This window comes from Gambusia affinis, linkage group LG09, assembly GCF_019740435.1.
Source record: "Gambusia affinis linkage group LG09, SWU_Gaff_1.0, whole genome shotgun sequence".
NCBI lineage: Eukaryota > Metazoa > Chordata > Actinopteri > Cyprinodontiformes > Poeciliidae > Gambusia > Gambusia affinis.
The window spans coordinates 5,168,273-5,185,824 of record NC_057876.1 but is presented as its reverse complement, the minus strand read 5'-3'; the positions used below and the strand labels follow the sequence as shown (position 1 = coordinate 5,185,824).

General features: G+C 43.4%; 1 protein-coding gene across 11 annotated transcripts in view; it reads right to left on the bottom strand.

Annotated features, from left to right (window-relative positions):
• Nucleotides 1–1,912: 1,912 nt before the first annotated feature.
• zgc:66433 (uncharacterized protein LOC321250 homolog) overlaps nucleotides 1,913–17,552 on the bottom strand; it is a 57,059-nt gene continuing 41,419 nt past the window's right edge. For 9 of the 11 annotated variants that reach the window (XM_044127380.1, XM_044127381.1, XM_044127382.1 and 6 more), the window contains 10 exons: nucleotides 16,273–16,372; nucleotides 15,693–15,972; nucleotides 15,053–15,599; nucleotides 12,813–13,974; nucleotides 11,449–11,552; nucleotides 11,217–11,379; nucleotides 11,016–11,134; nucleotides 10,865–10,940; nucleotides 8,861–9,508; nucleotides 1,913–2,693 (listed from right to left, as the gene is read on the bottom strand). In XM_044127380.1, the coding sequence (XP_043983315.1) occupies nucleotides 9,132–9,508; nucleotides 10,865–10,940; nucleotides 11,016–11,134; nucleotides 11,217–11,379; nucleotides 11,449–11,552; nucleotides 12,813–13,974; nucleotides 15,053–15,599; nucleotides 15,693–15,972; nucleotides 16,273–16,372 (2,928 nt within the window). In that variant the 3' untranslated portion in view covers nucleotides 1,913–2,693; nucleotides 8,861–9,131. The remainder of the gene's footprint in view (nucleotides 2,694–8,860; nucleotides 9,509–10,864; nucleotides 10,941–11,015; nucleotides 11,135–11,216; nucleotides 11,380–11,448; nucleotides 11,553–12,812; nucleotides 13,975–15,052; nucleotides 15,600–15,692; nucleotides 15,973–16,272; nucleotides 16,373–17,552) is intronic. The other 2 variants (XM_044127389.1, XM_044127384.1) reach the window with 2 other exon arrangements.

Here is a 17,552-nt window from a genome sequence, read left to right as displayed (position 1 = left end):
GTTCTATTTTTGGCCAACACAAAAATTTTTCCCCAGAAGATGAATAAGAAAAAAAAATAGATATTTAAAAAAAAATAAAAAATACTTAGGCCATTATTTTAGGAAGGTGACAAAATGTTGCTCTGCACTAGATGTGGTGTGAGGCTCGGATGAAATGTTGCATAAAGTTTGGAGGTCTGAGTAGATTTTATTATGTGACTTATTGCATAGGCGGCATGCTAATAATGGTGTCTGAATTCACTGAGCCAGTGTAAGTGTATTCTTTCATATGCGTTTGCAGTCTGCATCCTATAGCTGCTGGACTTCATCCAGACATTTGCCTCTGGAGGTGAATGAAACGCTTGAATTTCAGGGGTCACAAATGTTGCCTCTCCAAAGAGTCTCCACAACTTTCCTTAGGACTTAAGCGCCCTTGGGGGACACAGATAGAACCCCTTCTCTCGGCCCATCCTGCCAAGTTGGCTGGTTATATAACCCGAACATGAGAAGGTCAACAACTACCAGCCATCGCCATGGATACTTGGCACGGCCTCGCATGCATCGTTCGTCTTGGCTGATCGACTTTAAGGCCTGCATGTGAATGCGACCGTGCAGGTGTCAGAAGTAGGCCAGGCAGCAGTAGCGTTACCTAACTCACCCAGAAAAGACATCTGGAGAATCTAAGCTCAGCCGTTACGGCTTCCTGTTCTGCATGTTAAACGTGCATCACACCAGAAGCAAATGCTGGCTCTAGTCCTAGATTCACTTATGCAACCAGGAACCCCCTATAGGTCAGCTTCCTATGCAGAGTAGCACAAAACCAGACAAGAGTGTGAGCATGTGTGTGCGTGCCAACACTACTTTTCCAGGCACTTTGTGTTCTATAACTTTAAGGTAAAAAGGAGTTGAACAGATATCAGACTGTGATCAAACTTTTCTGATCTGTGATAGGTGTCCAACATTGTTTAGCTAGGTGTGCCTTAGTTACATCCATGCGAACAAGCAAGAGTATTCTCTACCAGGAGTGACAGTATTGTACATTCAGTGTCTGTATGTTACTCTTGAAGAAGCCAAGTCATATTTACATGTTTTAAGAGTTTTAAGCTGTGGCACCTTTAAACACCAACCAGTGCAACTTTAGTTTCCTTAAAGGGGCAGTATTATGCATTTTCCAGGTATATTGTGCCATTTTATAATACAATCAAGTAACCATTTTGCTTATTTATATCAAATAGAATAAAATTTTGCGATTCAGTGCCTTGAAATTGGGTCTCCGTCTCTTTAAAAACTCCTGCCGTTTCTGAAACACCTTTAACATTTTAACCAGAAGTAGCTCGAATAATGAGATCAGCAAACGCCCAGTTGAACCAGGTTTTTGCTAATTGCTGCTGGCTAGTCTGAAGGAGCTGAGTGGGGGAAGGTTGCTCAAGCTCTGAAGTTTGGAAACTCCACTTCAGAGGAGGAGCTGTCCCTCGAAGGCGGGGCTAGGTCCACCCAGGCGTTTTGTACAGCCGAGTGGTTGCCATGGAGATGGAAGGATATCTCAAACATGCATGAAAGAATTAAAGCTACACCCCAGGTATGTCTTTGATAATGGAACAGCATTATAAAATAATTTTACATAACACTGTCCCTTCAATCACCTTTCAGGTAATGTTCAAATATCATTTCATGCACTTCACCTCTCCGTCTTCAGTATCTCCACTCATTGCAGCTTTTCTCTTCAACTTCTTCGTGATTGCCTTTTTTAAATTATTATGAAATCAGAAGCAGAACAGTTCAGTGTTTTGTCGTAGATTTGGAAGAGTTTCTTGTTTTCTAAGAGGGTAAAGCTGCCAATTCTCCTCATCAAATCTGGGCCAGATAGCTTGAGTGAAAAACAAACAGTTCTTGCAATATTATTCATGTGAAAAAAAGGACTGAAAAAGGCAAGAAATTTTAAACGTTCTCATCTGTAATGGACCACAATGAGTCTGTCATATAACCTCCTGTAATTCAGAGGTTTGTGGTTGCAAAATTTTAAAAATCAAAGTCTGAAAGCTTTTACAAGACACAATTTCCTCCCCCATCACACACAAAACAGACCAAAAAAAAAACAAAACAAAAAAACCACACACACAAGAACATGGCCTCACTTGATTTTTTTTTTTTTTAACTGTACACTTTATGTACAAGACAAATTCTCCAAAGGCAATGCGAAATAAAACGTGTCACACATTAATAATTATTGTAAGACAAAAAGTAAATAAAAGTGAGCAAAGCTCGGCCCCGGAGACGGGAGGATGCTGACCGCTCGGTTCCGGTCCTGAACAGGATGTTTTGTCATGGACAGCGCGCTCGTATCCTGCGGTTACGCACCGAGGAACGACAACAGAAGGTCTCAGGAAGCAGGAGAGGAGAGGAACCTCAGAGTTTACACTTTCATTATCGCTGCACACCTGCTGAGGCAGCAATCAGTGATTAGTTTCGCCTCTGGAGGAAACGTTAGGCAGCAATCAGTGATTAGTTTCGCCTCTGGAGGAAACGTTAGGCAGCTTCCTGGAGGACTTTCTTCATCACAGAGATAAAAAACAAAACACGTCACACTAGGAAAGGAAGCGGGGAACATGTCCGCTCGCTGCAGAATGAAACAGACCGATTCTCTTCTACAAACTGGATGCTTCTTAGCTGATGTTTGACTCTTAATTTAGATCAAAGTTACAGTTGGCAGTTTTCTGAATGTAACAGGTGGCACCATTAGGTGTCGCTCTTTCTATTGTTTGAGCCTCCATAAAAGGGAAGCTGTAAGGATGGTGGCAAAGTATCAATTTCCTGTGTGTCAGACCAGCTGTGTGTTGGGTGGTGTTTGCTGGCTGTGGAGTTGATTGCTGAGGGTGTTTGGATGGTATCATTACCTGGGCGTGGTTGTTCGACGCCGCAGGTAGGTTTTATACTTGGTTTTTTTTAAATAAAAAACTAATTGTTTGTTTATTTGGCACTTCCCTGAATTGTTATATTTCGTTTGGCGTGATCCCCATTAGCGGGGTTGACAACGACGGATAAAGTTAGCGGGGAATCCTTTTTATCTATGCAACAATAAATATCAATAATTAACTTAATTCTGGTTGTTGATTATTGCGCTTTGGCTAATTGAGCCTATAACATTTGGCGCTGTGAGCAAATAAGTTCAGGAAGTGACCTTTTTTTTTTTCTTTTTCCCCCTCCACTTTAAATGTATTATTGTACGGTTTAAGTTATAAAGGACAGCAGGGGCAGCGGCGTAAGAATTTCCGCTGGGGACGAGGCATCAATATGGATGTATCCAGTGGCGTTGGAGCCAGGGATGAGCTCGATAAGCAGGCCTTGGCGCAGCGAATAAAGGACCTGGAACGCCAGTTGGCTGATGCAACAGCAGCGAGTTCGGACTTGGAAAGACCATCAACGTCTTCAGGGGCTACAGAAACTGTAAGACACAATCCTGTTATTTATGTGCAGCAGGACAAGAAACTGCCACTATTTTCTGGGAAACTGGACAGTGCAGAATCGTTGACTTTGGATGAATGGATCGAATTGATGAGAGATTATGTGCAAACAAGAGGGAACACAGAAAAAGAACGGGCGCAGATTATCTATGAACATCTAGAGGGCGCTGCTCGGACTGAAATTAAATTTTTACCTGCAGCTCAAAAGGAGAATGTGAAATGTATTTTTGATGTTCTTAAAGATGTTTATGGTTGTATGCATTCAAGAATTTCTCTACAGCGCAGATTTTTTAATCGTAAGCAATTTGAAGGGGAGTCATTGATTGATTACTCTCATGCTCTTATGGACTTGATGGATCAGATAATAAAAAACGATGCACAAGCAGCTTCACACTCCTCTAAAGACCTGCGTGACCAGTTCTGTGATGGTGTGAGAGAGCAGGCTCTTAGAATGAGACTAAGAGATTTGATTCATGTCAATCCGGAGTGGACTATTCGTGATGTTAGAGGGGAGGCCACTAGGTGGATGGCACAATACGAAAATCAGTCATCTAAATATAAATCTAACAATCCAGTCCTCAATGAAATGTCGGCCTCCTGTGAAAGTTCTATCTCTCGCTCTTCTGAATATGGGGAATTGGTCTCTTTGTTAAAAGCGCAACAGGCCCAATTAGAACTGGTCATGAAGGCTTTGACCCCTCAAACTTTACCTCCCCCTAGAATTCGCAATTTTCGTCCTAGACGAACTGCCGATGGTAAACCAATTTGTTTCAGATGTGAACAAAGTGGGCATATTGCCAGAAATTGTACTGCTACTGTTAACACTGAGCCTAAGCAAACGGAAAACTAGAACCCGCCAGTGTGCAGAGCCAAACATTGGTGGGCAGTTTTCATGGCTCTATTGACAATAAATCAAGTGCATGTAATCTAGTTGGTGAATGTCTGCAGGGGGAGGTGGATTTTGCTGGAGTGAGGACAAATTGTTTGTTGGACAGTGGCTCTATGGTAACCACTGTAACAGAGAATTTTTTCAAAAACAATTTTTCTCATTTGTCGGAAAAAGAACTAAAGGACTGTGGTTGGTTGGGTTTAAAGGCCGCAAATGGGTTAAAAATTCCTTACCTTGGCTACGTGGAGCTTGATGTTGTTGTGTTGGGGGTGTTGCTTCCTCGTCGAGGTATATTGATAGTTGAGGACCCAACAGACAGTTACATGAGACAGAAGAAACTGGATGTACCTGGTGTTTTGGGGATGAATGTGTTTGACCCTCTTTATCATGAACTGTATAGACAATGGGGATCTGACCTTTGGGAAGCCCCTATACTCAAGTCAGCACCACGCGGATGGAGAAGAATGCTGAGATACTGTCAAATGATGGAAGCGATGGCCAACTCTCCCAACCCTCATCAGGTCAGAGTGCAGGGTAAGAAACCTTTGTGTGTCCCAGCTGGTAGTCTCTGTTATGTGCCAGTGACATGCCCACAGATGCCTTTACCCCAACCAATGGATTTATTTGTTGAACCTCTTGGTCCTGAGGGGGGCAGTCTCCCAGAGGGTCTGTTGGTTTCACCCTCTTTAGTGAAGGCAGAGAAGGGTGGTGCTTTCATTCCCATTACTAATGTAGGAAAAACCGATGTGTGGTTAACACCTCGAAGAGTTGTGGCCACTGTTCAAACTGCTACTCTGGTGACAGAGGATTCTAAGATTCAAGTTTCCGTTGACTCGCATAGTTGTATGGCATTTATTGCTAGTCATGAAACCACTGAAACTAACATAGACTTGGACTTGCCTCAGTTTGAAAATCTGCAGGGCAAAGAAAAACAACAGGCAAAGGAATTGTTGTTAAAATATAACAAAGTGTTTGCCAGAAGTGATCTGGATGTGGGTAGTACAAATTTAGTAACCCACGAGATCCCCCTGCTGGACGAAACACCAGTGCGACAACCTTATCGACGCATTATCCCTTCTCAGTATGATTTAGTTCGCAATCATATTAAACAGCTATTACAAAGTCATGTTATTAGGGAAAGCAGTAGTCCATATGCTTCACCAATAGTTTTAGTTCAGAAAAAGGATGGAACATTGCGTATGTGTGTGGATTATAGAAAATTAAACTCTAAAACCAGGAAGGATGCATTCCCTTTACCCAGAATTGACGAATCCCTGGATGCTTTAGCGGGGGCACAATGGTTCACAACATTAGATTTGGCAAGTGGGTATAGTCAGGTTGAGATGGCTGAGAAGGACAAGGAAAAAACGGCTTTTTGCACTCCATTTGGGCTGTTCGAGTTTAATCGCATGCCATTTGGATTGTGTAACGCACCCAGTACTTTTCAGCGACTTATGGAGCGCTTGTTTGGAGATTGCCGTTATCAGTCATTGTTGTTGTATTTGGATGATGTAATTGTTTTTTCATCATCCGTTGAACAACATTTGGAAAGATTAAATCAGGTATTTTCCAGATTGGAAACCCAGGGGCTAAAGGTCAAGTTGTCAAAATGTCATTTTTTTCAGAAGAGAGTTAAATATTTGGGTCATGTAGTGTCAGAGGAGGGGGTTTCTACTGATCCAGACAAGGTAGCAGCAGTACGTGATTGGAGGCAACCTAATACTCTGGCAGAACTGCGTTCATTTTTGGGGTTTGCCAGTTATTATCGGAGGTTTATTGGTGGTTTTTCAAGCATGGCTTCCCCCTTGAACCGTCTCGTTGCTAGGCTGCTTCCTCCTGGGAAAAGAGGCAAAACTCCGAAGAAGCCTTTGGGTGGCTTCTGGGATGAGGAGTGTGAGCAGAGTTTTCATAAGCTCAAATCTGCATTAATAACAACTCCTGTTCTTGCTTATGCAGATTTCCAGAAGCCATTTGTTTTGGAAGTAGATGCCAGTCATGCAGGGTTAGGAGCAGTACTCTCTCAAGATCATGGGGGTAAATTGCGTCCTATAGCGTTTGCAAGTCGCAGTTTGAAGCCCACTGAGAGGAACATGAATAATTATAGCTCTATGAAATTAGAACTTGTTGCTCTTAAGTGGGCTGTTACAGAAAAATTTAGAGAGTATCTGTTGGGTAATAAATGCACAGTCTTCACAGATAATAATCCATTAAGTCATCTGGCAACGGCAAAGCTTGGAGCAACAGAGCAGAGGTGGGTTTCTGAACTAGCAGCTTTTGATTTGACTTTGAAATACCGTCCTGGTTCTCAAAATGCTAATGCAGATGCATTGTCCCGTCAACATGTTACACACAGAGAATTGGAGGCTGGCTCTGGTGTGGATGGAGGGTTTATTGGAGCACAAGAAGAGATCTGTGCGTTACCTGGTCTCTCAAGAGCTGATCTCTGTACATTGCAGCATGAGGACCCGACCATCAGTTCTTTTATGCAATTTTGGACCAGGGGTAGGGTGCCTGATGCTAAAGAGAGGAGTGGACTTAATAAGGTCACCCGGGAATTGGTTCGTCAGTGGAATCGGCTTAGGGAGCGAGAATCCATCCTGTATCGCTGCGTTCACGCTCCTGATGGGCAGACTGAGGTTGAACAGTTTGTGTTACCTCAGTGTTTGCAGGAAGGTGTCATCCGGTCACTTCATGATGACCATGGCCATCAGGGGGTGGAGCGGACTTTGCAGTTAGTTCGCTCCCGGTACTATTGGCCCAATATGTACTCAGATGTTGAAAAGTGGTGTAAAAACTGCGAAAGATGTGTGGTGTCAAAAGCTTTGTTGCCAAAAGTTAAAACTTATATGGGCACAATTAAAGCATCTAGACCTAATGAGATTCTGGCAATAGATTTCACAGTTTTAGAACCTGCTACAGACGGTAGGGAAAATGTCCTTGTAATGACTGATGTTTTCTCAAAGTTTACACAGACTGTCCCTACGAAAGATCAGCGTGCTAGCACGGTTGCAGAAGCATTGGTAAAACACTGGTTTCAACTTTTTGGACCTCCGAGCCGGATTCATTCTGATCAAGGACGAAATTTTGAGAGTAATTTGGTTCAACAGCTCTGTAAACTTTATAAAATCAAGAAAAGTCGCACTACACCTTATCATCCTGAGGGGAATGGGCAGTGCGAGCGTTTTAATCGCACCCTGCATGATTTGCTTCGGACTCTCCCACCTGAGCAGAAACGCAAGTGGCCCCGGCATATTTCCCAACTCACTTTTGCTTATAATACAACGGTCCACCAAACTACTGGCATGACTCCCTACTTTCTGATGTTCGGTAGAAATCCACAGTTGCCTGTGGATTTTTTTGTGGGATTGGGTGGGGATGATGAGGGTCTTGACCTGCCCTTGGAAGAGTGGGTCGAGGAACATCAAAAGTCACTAAATTCTGCCTATGAAATGGTACATCAGAGAGTAGAGTGTCGAGTAGCCCAAAAAAATCAGAATGTGGATGTTGCTCCAGGTTTCCAGGAGGGAGACTTGGTATATACAAGGAACCACTCAGTCAGGGGTCGTAGTAAGATTCAGGATTTTTATAACTCAACTCCCTATAGAGTAGTTCGCCCACCTCCTGATCAAGGGGTGGTGTACTCCATAGCGCCTGTGGGTCAGGAAGGACCTCTTCGTCAGGTTCACAGGAATGAGCTTAGAAGTATCCCTGAAAACGGTGATGTGGACGACTGTCAAGAAAATGGTTTGGAGGATGCACAGACAAATGTTAGTGTGGGAGATGAGATGGTGGATTTGCCTGAATCTGAGGTTCAGTCAGATGCTGAGAATGGTGAGGTTGGCATTTCTGCAGATGCAACTTCTGATGTTCAGCCTCTTTCTGACCAAGAAACCACACAGGAGGTTGATACAGCCATCATTCCAGAGCTTAGGAGGTCAGCACAGAAAACTGCAGGGCAGCATTCCAACCCTTACAGGCTGCCCTGTTCTGTACAGAAGAAATGATTCTGTTTTTGGTTAACAGTTTTTTTTTTTGTTAGGTACATCGTCGGGTCGCCGATGCATAACGGTGGGGAGGAATGTAACAGGTGGCACCATTAGGTGTCGCTCTTTCTATTGTTTGAGCCTCCATAAAAGGGAAGCTGTAAGGATGGTGGCAAAGTATCAATTTCCTGTGTGTCAGACCAGCTGTGTGTTGGGTGTTTGCTGGCTGTGGAGTTGATTGCTGAGGGTGTTTGGATGGTATCATTACCTGGGCGTGGTTGTTCGACGCCGCAGGTAGGTTTTATACTTGGTTTTTTTTAAATAAAAAACTAATTGTATGTTTATATATTGTTTTATATTTTTGTCAGGGTTACACCAGATCGGCTACTCCACGGTTTGAGCTGGGAGTGTTGATTTAAGCAACACAGGTAGGCAGTGTTTTAATGTGTTTTAGGTTGATTTGATTAAAATGATTTAATAAGAATTTAACAATTTTTGTGTTTTGTTTTACAGTTTTTGCACTGCCACCTAATGGTGCCACCTGTTACATGAAAATGTGTCTGATTTAGGCACCTTATTTAATAATAATAGAGACTGAGAGAAATATGGATACATTTACTGCTGTGATTCAGACAGACGTGGCTGCAGAACATGTGGAGGCAGAGCAAAAAGAGCTGTTTGTAGCTGTAGGACTGCACGTCAGAGACCAATCAGAAAGCCCGAAGCCGGCGATACAACGTGCAAACGCAGTGCGGCGCTTTATAGTTTTTACGTTTTGACACCCAAAAACTTTCTTTGGGTCATGACCACCGGGAGCCGTCACTGGACGATCTGCGGCATCTCGCTCCAGGCTTTGGCCTTCTTCTTGGCGAGCGCCATCCAGGGGGGCTCATTCTGGGGCAGAGTGGCGGGAGGCGAGCCCCGCTGTGGGGGCGCAGCCTGCCTGGAGGCAGCCTTTTCCGGGACAGTCCTCGGCAAGGCGACCGGCGGTATTTTGGAGAGAACCGGCGGGGGACTTAAAGGGGAGGAGCGGGGCGAGTCCGGTCGGGGCGAGTCCGGTCGGGGCGAGTCCGGTCGGGGCGAGGGTTTCGCTGGGGTGGGTGGTGCCTGCGGCTTTTGGAGCGGAGTCTTCGGGGGCTGAGGCGGCACTGGAGTTGGAACAGAGAAAGTTCTTCTGGTCTCCTTTTCTACCGACACTGAGAAAAAAACACAAACAATCAAAAAGAGAATTTAGACTCAGTTATTATGTATGCAGGTGACACTAGCTGCGTTTCCATTGACCACAGTTACGCTCATTGGAATTCTGAAAAAGAGCTTCGGTTAATGGAAACACACTGATTTTGAAAAAAGATTTTGCGCTACAGTGAGGTGGTTTTCGGCCGTGTCAAATTGGTTTATTTCTCAAATGGCAATGGAAACAGTTTAATCGCGTCACACGAATCATGTGATCAACAACTGGATGTTACTACTGGTGAAAACGACAAAGAAGACAACGGGAAGCGGTAGTATGATGACGGTTTGATTAAATTTTTTTCGGATGACATGCAGCTCCTCCAGAGGTCTCACATCATAGCACAGCTCACAAAAAATTACGTGTTATTCCAACATGCTGAATTCACAGCTGTTCTTTAAAATGGCCGACTACAATTTCCCCTAAGCACAGCATACGTAGACGGTCCCAGTAGGCGGGGCTTGTCACTAACATCTGAAATAGACTCCGTCATCTTCTCTGATGGAGATGGTGAGCGCCAGCGCCACGGCTGAATTGTGAATATATCTCATGCAATTATTTACATCTGTCCCTACCATGATTTTTAAGAACTTATCGTGTGAACAAGCTTATTCACGTGATTTTAATTTCTTTCTTTACTTCAATAGACAAAACAGAATTGCAAAATTGTGTTTCTTCGACATCAGCAGAATATAGACGAAAATCCAAAAATCCAATCTCACATTAAATACAGGAAAGACAGATGGAATGACTTCATTTTAAATAGTAGACATTTGTATAAATGGGGATTAAAATAAAAAATCTGGATGAATTTAGCTATTTAGGTGTGAAACTTTAACCTTTAAAAATAATAAAACATCTTAAAAGTTTTTAAAATTTAGGTTTGCTACTTTTGGGCGTATATGTGGATTTCTTACTTCTTAGGTTTCCCATATTTATCTAAATTCAATGATTTTGTTTTTGTGTTTTTTATATTGTACGACTAGGCGGCAGCAAGCACAGAGAATAGTTTTGAAACCTAAATGTGACATTTACTCAAGTGAGTCCTGAATATGTTTTTTCCCCTCTTTCTGTCGCATTTTTTAAACTTTGGAGCAACACGTAGTCCAGAAAATACTGTAGTTGTTTGTAGATTTCAACTTGGACATAATCATGGTACGTCTCGAGTACGGCTAGTCTTTGGTCTGTTTTCCAGTAGCTGACTTTGGCCACGTGGGGGCAGTGTTGCTCCAGTGAGAATCCACGTCCATAAGAACAACTTTTGTTTACTTGAGCTCTACTGCATGCTTCCTGTATATCGCAGCGTTTTGCAGGTGCTGACCTCTGCTGGGTTCAAGCGGTTTGCTGCTGCTCTGCTCCCTGCTTGGAGGCAACGCCGGCTTCCTCTCCTGCTCCTCCTGATGAAACATTAACACAATGTTAATGTGCTACATGTATTAATACTGTACAAAAAAATTAAATAAAAGGATTACCATCTTGACTGTGATTTCATTGAGCGGGGTTTCTTTGTAAACCTTCTGTTTCTGTTTGGCCACAGAGATCCAGCTGGGGGCATCGGACCCGCCGGGCGCACTTCGGGCTGCGGCCGGTTCTGAAGGGACACAACACAGCAGATTGACGGCGTCAGATCACCGACTCGTGCGGACGGTGCGGGACGGGTCGGCGGCGCAGACCTGAGATGCGTCTCGGTTTGGCTCCGGCGTCTCCGTGGACCTCCGGTTTCCTAGGCAGAGCGGGCTTGTTGCCGATTGAATGGCTCGCAGGGGGCTTGGCGCTGATTGGCTGGGGTGACTCGGCTTTGGCGGAGGGCGATTGTGTCGGCGACTCGACTTGAGGCTGGATGACAAACGAGTTTAAAGTGGAATGTTTGCGTGGGATTCTACTTCCTGCTTTGTGTTTGCCTACCTCTGATTCGACCTCTTCTGAGCCGAACCGGAGCAGAGCTGACGTCTTCCTCAGCCGGACCCCAAACGGACTGTCTGGGCCGGCCTCCGCCTCCGCAGCGCTCTCTGCAGGCAGCGGCGTGAACAGGTTAGAGTCACTCCCAGCAAACAGGAGTTAGAGAAACTAACTCTGCTTTTCTGTGGCTTTAGAGATGGTAAATGGCTGGCTGACGACAACTCGACCATACTTTTTCCTTCCACCAAACCTTCCGATAACTTCAGTCAATGATGTTGAGTCAAGATTCTTATCCATAGGGGTGTCAAACTCATTTTCATATTGGGAAATATAAAGATTATGATTGTCCATGTGAATAAATTTAATGATAAAACTTGCTAAACTGTTAAAATAGAAACAAGTATTCAAAGGGCACTTCTTCTATTATATTAAATAACAATATTATTTAATATAGCATTATTATATTAAATAATATTAAACCTTTTTTCACACTGCTGTAGTTTGGAACTATTCAGATAAAAACTGCTTTGATTTGATTGATAAATAATATTCAAGGTTTTTTTTAAGGTTCTTTCTGTGTGGAGCTCATAAAAAGCTACAGCGGGACACATTTGGTCCCCGGGCCTCATGTTTGGCACATGTGACGTAGATCGTAGAAAATAAAATAAAAAATTAAATAAAAAAGACTTTTATTTGAATTTATGTTATGTAATATCCTAATTTTCTGAGTAACTGAATTCTGGGTTTTCAATAGGTACGGGACAAAGTGTTTTTCTTTTATCAACAATGTTTCTGTTTTCACTGATTACACTTTGATAAAACGAGTACGTGCTATGCAACCATTATTGCCAGGTATTATTACAAAAAAGAAAGAAAAAAGAAGCAACAAGGAGTAAACCCCCCCACAAAGTCCTAGAAAATGTTTACTTGTCATTTAACACAGCAACCGTGAAAGACCTTGTTCATATTTTAGCTCAACAATAATTGACATATTCCCTTTCTACAACATTTAGACTACTTAAAATATTGTCTATTTAGTATTTCATTGAGGAGATAAAAACCACAAATGTCTTAAAAAAAAAGAAAAAGAAAAAAAAGTATATTTTCAGCAGGGCCGGATTAGAAGAATAAGGGGCCTTGGGCTAGAACCAGTTTTGGTGCCCAGTCCAAAAACAAAAAAAACAAAACAAAAAAAGGTCCGGCTCAGCTTTTCAGTTTAAATAGAAACTAAATGTGGCCCTAGAGCTAGGACCCTAATGGCAAAAAGTTTGGTCATCTCTGCTCTAGGCTGTAACTTCATACATATTCAGAACTTTGTGTTTTCTTGTGTAGGTACCATGGCTACTACTTTAAAGCCCTGGTGTTCTCACCTGATGTTCTCCCCGGCGGTGCGGTATGAGCCTCAGTTGGAGCGGACGCTGCGTAGCTCTGCGGTTTGGCGGTGAAGCTCCCTGAACTCCTCCCTCTGACCGGACTCGATTCCACCTCGGCTGGGCTGCCGGGTTCTGCTTTCACGTCCCGTTCCTTCGGGTCCGCTGCCTCCACCTCGGCGCTGCCGTCCCAGAGCGCCGGAGTGGCAGACGGGGAGGTGGGGTGGCTCTGTAGCCGCTGCCACGCCGGGGCGACGGTAAAGCGGACTTTGCTTTGATCCGTCGGTGTTGACGGCGCTTCCTGCCCGGAGGAATCACCTTGTTCTGGTGCTGATTGCTTCTCTTCTTCTTCTTCTGGTTTTTGCACTTCTTCTATCCGCTCTGTCACGTTAAACTCTGTGGGTTCCTCGGCGGGGGAAAGTGGCTCTGTTATATCAGAGAGCCGGAGCGGAGAGCTGGGTTTCTCTGAGGTGGGGGAGGCCAGATGGATGTGTAAGGTGCTGGTCTTACTGGGGGAACTGGTGGGACTCTGATCTGAACAGGAAACAGAGCGTGACTCCGCCTGGATCAGTGGAGGAAGTCTGGAGGAAACACGGCCTTCTTCCTCGGCTTCAGCTTCCTTCTCCTCCATGAGGGGACTTGTTCCGTCTTTTCCCAATTCCACGTCATCTCCACTCTGATTTTCATTGTGACGTCTTTCCACGTCTTCTGATTTACGATCCTGGAGCTCTTCCTCTTCCTCTTCCTCAGCTCCAGAGTTCTTATTTAAAACTTCCTGCTCTTCGTTCACTTTGGGAACTATTTGATCATCCATCTCTGGGGTATCATCATCTCCATCGCCTTCCTCTTGAATAGACGAGGCAGTCGGATCCTCCTCGTCTTCAGCGTCAGGGATCCCCTCCGTCAACAATTCCTCTTCATCCCATTTTGCTTCCTCCTCTGCCTCTTCTTCATCTCTCACCTCCTCCACCTCGACACAGCTTCCTTCCTCCCTTTCTTCAACCTCGTTCTCCCATTTCTCCTCAACAGCTTCTGGCTCCTCCTTTAACTCCACCCCCTCCTCCTCCACTTCCTCCTCCTCGCCGCTATCCCGTTCTTCCTCCACTTCTTCCTGGTTGATGGTTTGTTTGATTTCTTCCTCCGATTCAACTTCCTCCTCCTCCTAGAAAATACGAGTGTGAAAATGATGTACACTGTTGAACATTGTTAGAGGAACTTAGGAGTTTTTCAACGGTACTATTTCTTCCTGAATCTTTAGTTTGTGTTATACATTTGCCGATGACAAAGTGTGGTTTTGGTTAAAGCCCACAAACAAAGAAAGGTTAGCATATGAAGCTACATTATGTAACTTCTATAACAAATACATATTTATCAAAACTGTCACTGTATAGAATACAATATGAGACACATAATCTGGGAAAAAACCCTTTGTCTTCTCTCAGCACTAAATGCTACGCTACAGCTTCTTCCCGACAGCTAGCCTGCCATGAATGCTAATGCTAGTTAGCATAGCCACCAATGATGACAGATAGACGATTTTCCGGTAATGGCGAGTTGTTTCTCCACTATTAGCACATTGAGCAACGTGTACACAGCAGCGATTGACAGCGCTAGGACCCACCTCCTTGCTCTGATTGGTTGTTTCTGACTAGGGCCGCAACATTTTTACTGGTAGAAATACTGGAGTTGGGAAGAAGTGGAGGAGTTTGATTTGTTTTCACAGATCATCTGTCATATGTCTAAACTGTCACAACATTGTAACAGTTTTTGCAAATATGTAAAAAAAAATGTTTTGTTTGTCTTTAAATAAAAGTTACATACCGCAGCTTTAAAAAAAACAACTTGTAGCCACAACAACATCCTGGGCTTTGACTAATTGCTCAATGGAGTTTGGGTAGAACCAACAGCCAATCGTCATCCTCCAAGTTTTCATCAGATTTTGTAAAGTGCTTTATGTTTCAGAGGATTTCTGGCCCCACTATCGTTTATTAATGATAAGCTGATCTTCTATATATATCCAGGTACGTCGTTTTCATTAATTTCTTTCAGATTTATCCTGTTCCTGTAGTCCATTAAAAGCAAAAAAAACATCAAGTATCTGTGAAACGTCAAACTTTCTGGCTTTTTAAAGTGTTTGTTTTTTATGTTTATAAATTATTCAAATGTGAAGCTGAAAATTAAGCAATAAAAATAATTGGAAAACTATTATTGACAGTATTCAAAAAGACATAAAGACATACAGTGTGTTGAATGAATCGCTCCAAAACTTTGTCCTCCTCAGGTTCTTCCTCTATGCTTTTTGCTTCTTCTTCTTCTTCTTCTTCTTCTTCTTCTTCTTCTACAGCGACCTCTTCCTCCTGTAGAGACTGAGGAAGAACCTCCTCTTCCTCCTGTAGAGACTGAGGAAGAACCTCCTCTTCCTCCTGTAGAGACTGAGGAAGAACCTCCTCTTCCTCCTGTAGAGACTGAGGAAGAACCTCCTCTACCTCCTGGGCAATCCGATCAGACGTGTCAGGGCTCAAGGCGGGTTCCTCACAACCAGCGGGATCCTCCTCTTCCTTCCTCTCGTCAACTTCCACTGCCTCATCCTCCGACTCCTCTGTCTCCATGACAACGCCGCTGACCTCCACATCGGGCGAGTGAGAGTTCTTCAAGGAGCTCAGCACCTCCTCCAAGAGAGAGCTCCTCTCCTCGACGTTTTCTTCTTCCCCCGACGAAGAGTCACTCTCAGAGTGGACGAGGCCGGTCAGGTGCTCCGTCTGACCAGCAGGGGGCTCTGGTGAGACGCTAGAAAATCAACAGGTTTAATTTGAGTAGAGGAGGTTTAAAAGAAAAATACACAGAAAGGAGAAGATGAAGGAGGAAATGATGGGGGAGCACCTGGGACTGTCCAAGGAGGAGGATGTGGAGCTGGAGGAGGGAGCGTGCCTATCAACTGAGACGTCCTGCTCTTCCTCATCTTCCTCCTCCTCTTTCTCCTCAGAGAGTCTGGACTCTAGAGGACAGGAAGCGTCCGGGGCGTGAGAAACATCCTGTTCAGATTCCGCATCATCTTCTCCCTCGTTGGCCCCGAGCGGGAAGGCTGGGGAATCTTTTTGGGGTTTGTCCTCTTCGTCCTCCTCCTGTTCGGTTTCCGCTTTCAGCTGATCCCGACTTTCGACTGAGTCACAGACAGAAAAGAGTTCCTAAGAGTCATGGTTAACTTGACATAGGAAAACACACTGACAAAAGTAAAAAAAAAACAAAAAACAAAACAAAACAAAAAAACTAATAATCAAAGCAAAACAAAGAAACAACAAAACAAAAACACCATCACTACCTAAAGTTCCCTTCAGGTTCTACTTCAGATGCGGAAAGAAAAAAAAAAGCTAATAAATAAAAAAAGTGACAATTAAAATTTGCTATTGGCCTTCAGAAACTCCTGTGTGTCTTAATGAAATGTGTTGAGTGATCAATGAACCTTCTGCCTTCTGCTGCTCCTCCGTAACGTCTGCTGCCGTCAGAGACACCGTCAGCTCCTCCTCCACCGCAGAGTCGCCCTCTGTTTTCAACTCCAGGCGCTGCACAGACATAACGCGTCGTCATCAGCTGCTACTTACCGTACAACGGGCTGAGGACGTCAACAAAAACGTCCTCAGAAGAACAAGACTTAAGATTTAGGCCAGGTTAGGTGTACGTTCTGGGAGTTTAGCTTATATATTTTCTAACTGTGCACTGCAGACACAGTGAGATTACTTAAATATTTGCATACAATAAATCCTTCTGTACAATCTGTTTTTTTTTTGTAGGACTGATTGGTTCCCACAATTATGACTGGAAAAAAAAAATCACATAAGGTAGCAAGTAGGACTCCTAATCAAAAGAAAACAAAAGAGCTAGCCTCCAAGCTAACTAAGACCTGAACGGGGACGGGACGTTAGCATCTTAACGCTACATACATTTTACACCTAAAATAAAAAGTACCAGCATTAAAAAAATGTAAAGCAGCAGAAATAACAGGTGAAAAAGATTATATCAGTATTGCTAAGAGGACAGAAATCAAAGTAATTCAGCTAAAGCTAAATGTTCGCATCCATGCTAGCATTAGCATGATAGACCTGAGCAGGTTTATAAAAGTGTGAGAGAAGTAAAACATATTTGCTAAAATACAGTCTTGTCATGTACAAATGATCCCAGTGTGTATTTTCTTGTCTTGTGTGTATTTTTATACTTACATGATAAACAAACAAAACTTTTATTTTACACATTTGTGTTTCAGTGACTGGCAGAAACACAGGGTTTAAACAGGGTCCCTTCAAATTTAAGGCTTTTTAAGACCATTATGAATTAAGGACAGTACTATGACAAAAATGAACAAAAGAAAATGACATATTTTATATAGTAGCACTGCCAAGCTTTTCTTACACAGAACGCACATAGCACTATATGGGATGGCTACAGTGGTGAAGATGAACGTTGTCCAGCCAGCTGGCGATAAATTCACACTTTTACCCATGATGGATGCTAAAAAGCTACCTAGCTAGCAAGTGTATATTAGCAGCTAGTTAGCGGTAGCTTCAACTGCCCCCAGTCAAAAACAGAATGACGTCTGAATGCGACTCAAACATTTGCCTGACAGAAAACTCCCACCACATCAACATTTAAGACCTGGGATTAATGTATTTCAGGCCAACTGCCATTGTTTTTATGAATTTAAGGCATTAATTTTAGCTTAATTAACAGTTTTTAAAGATGTGCAGA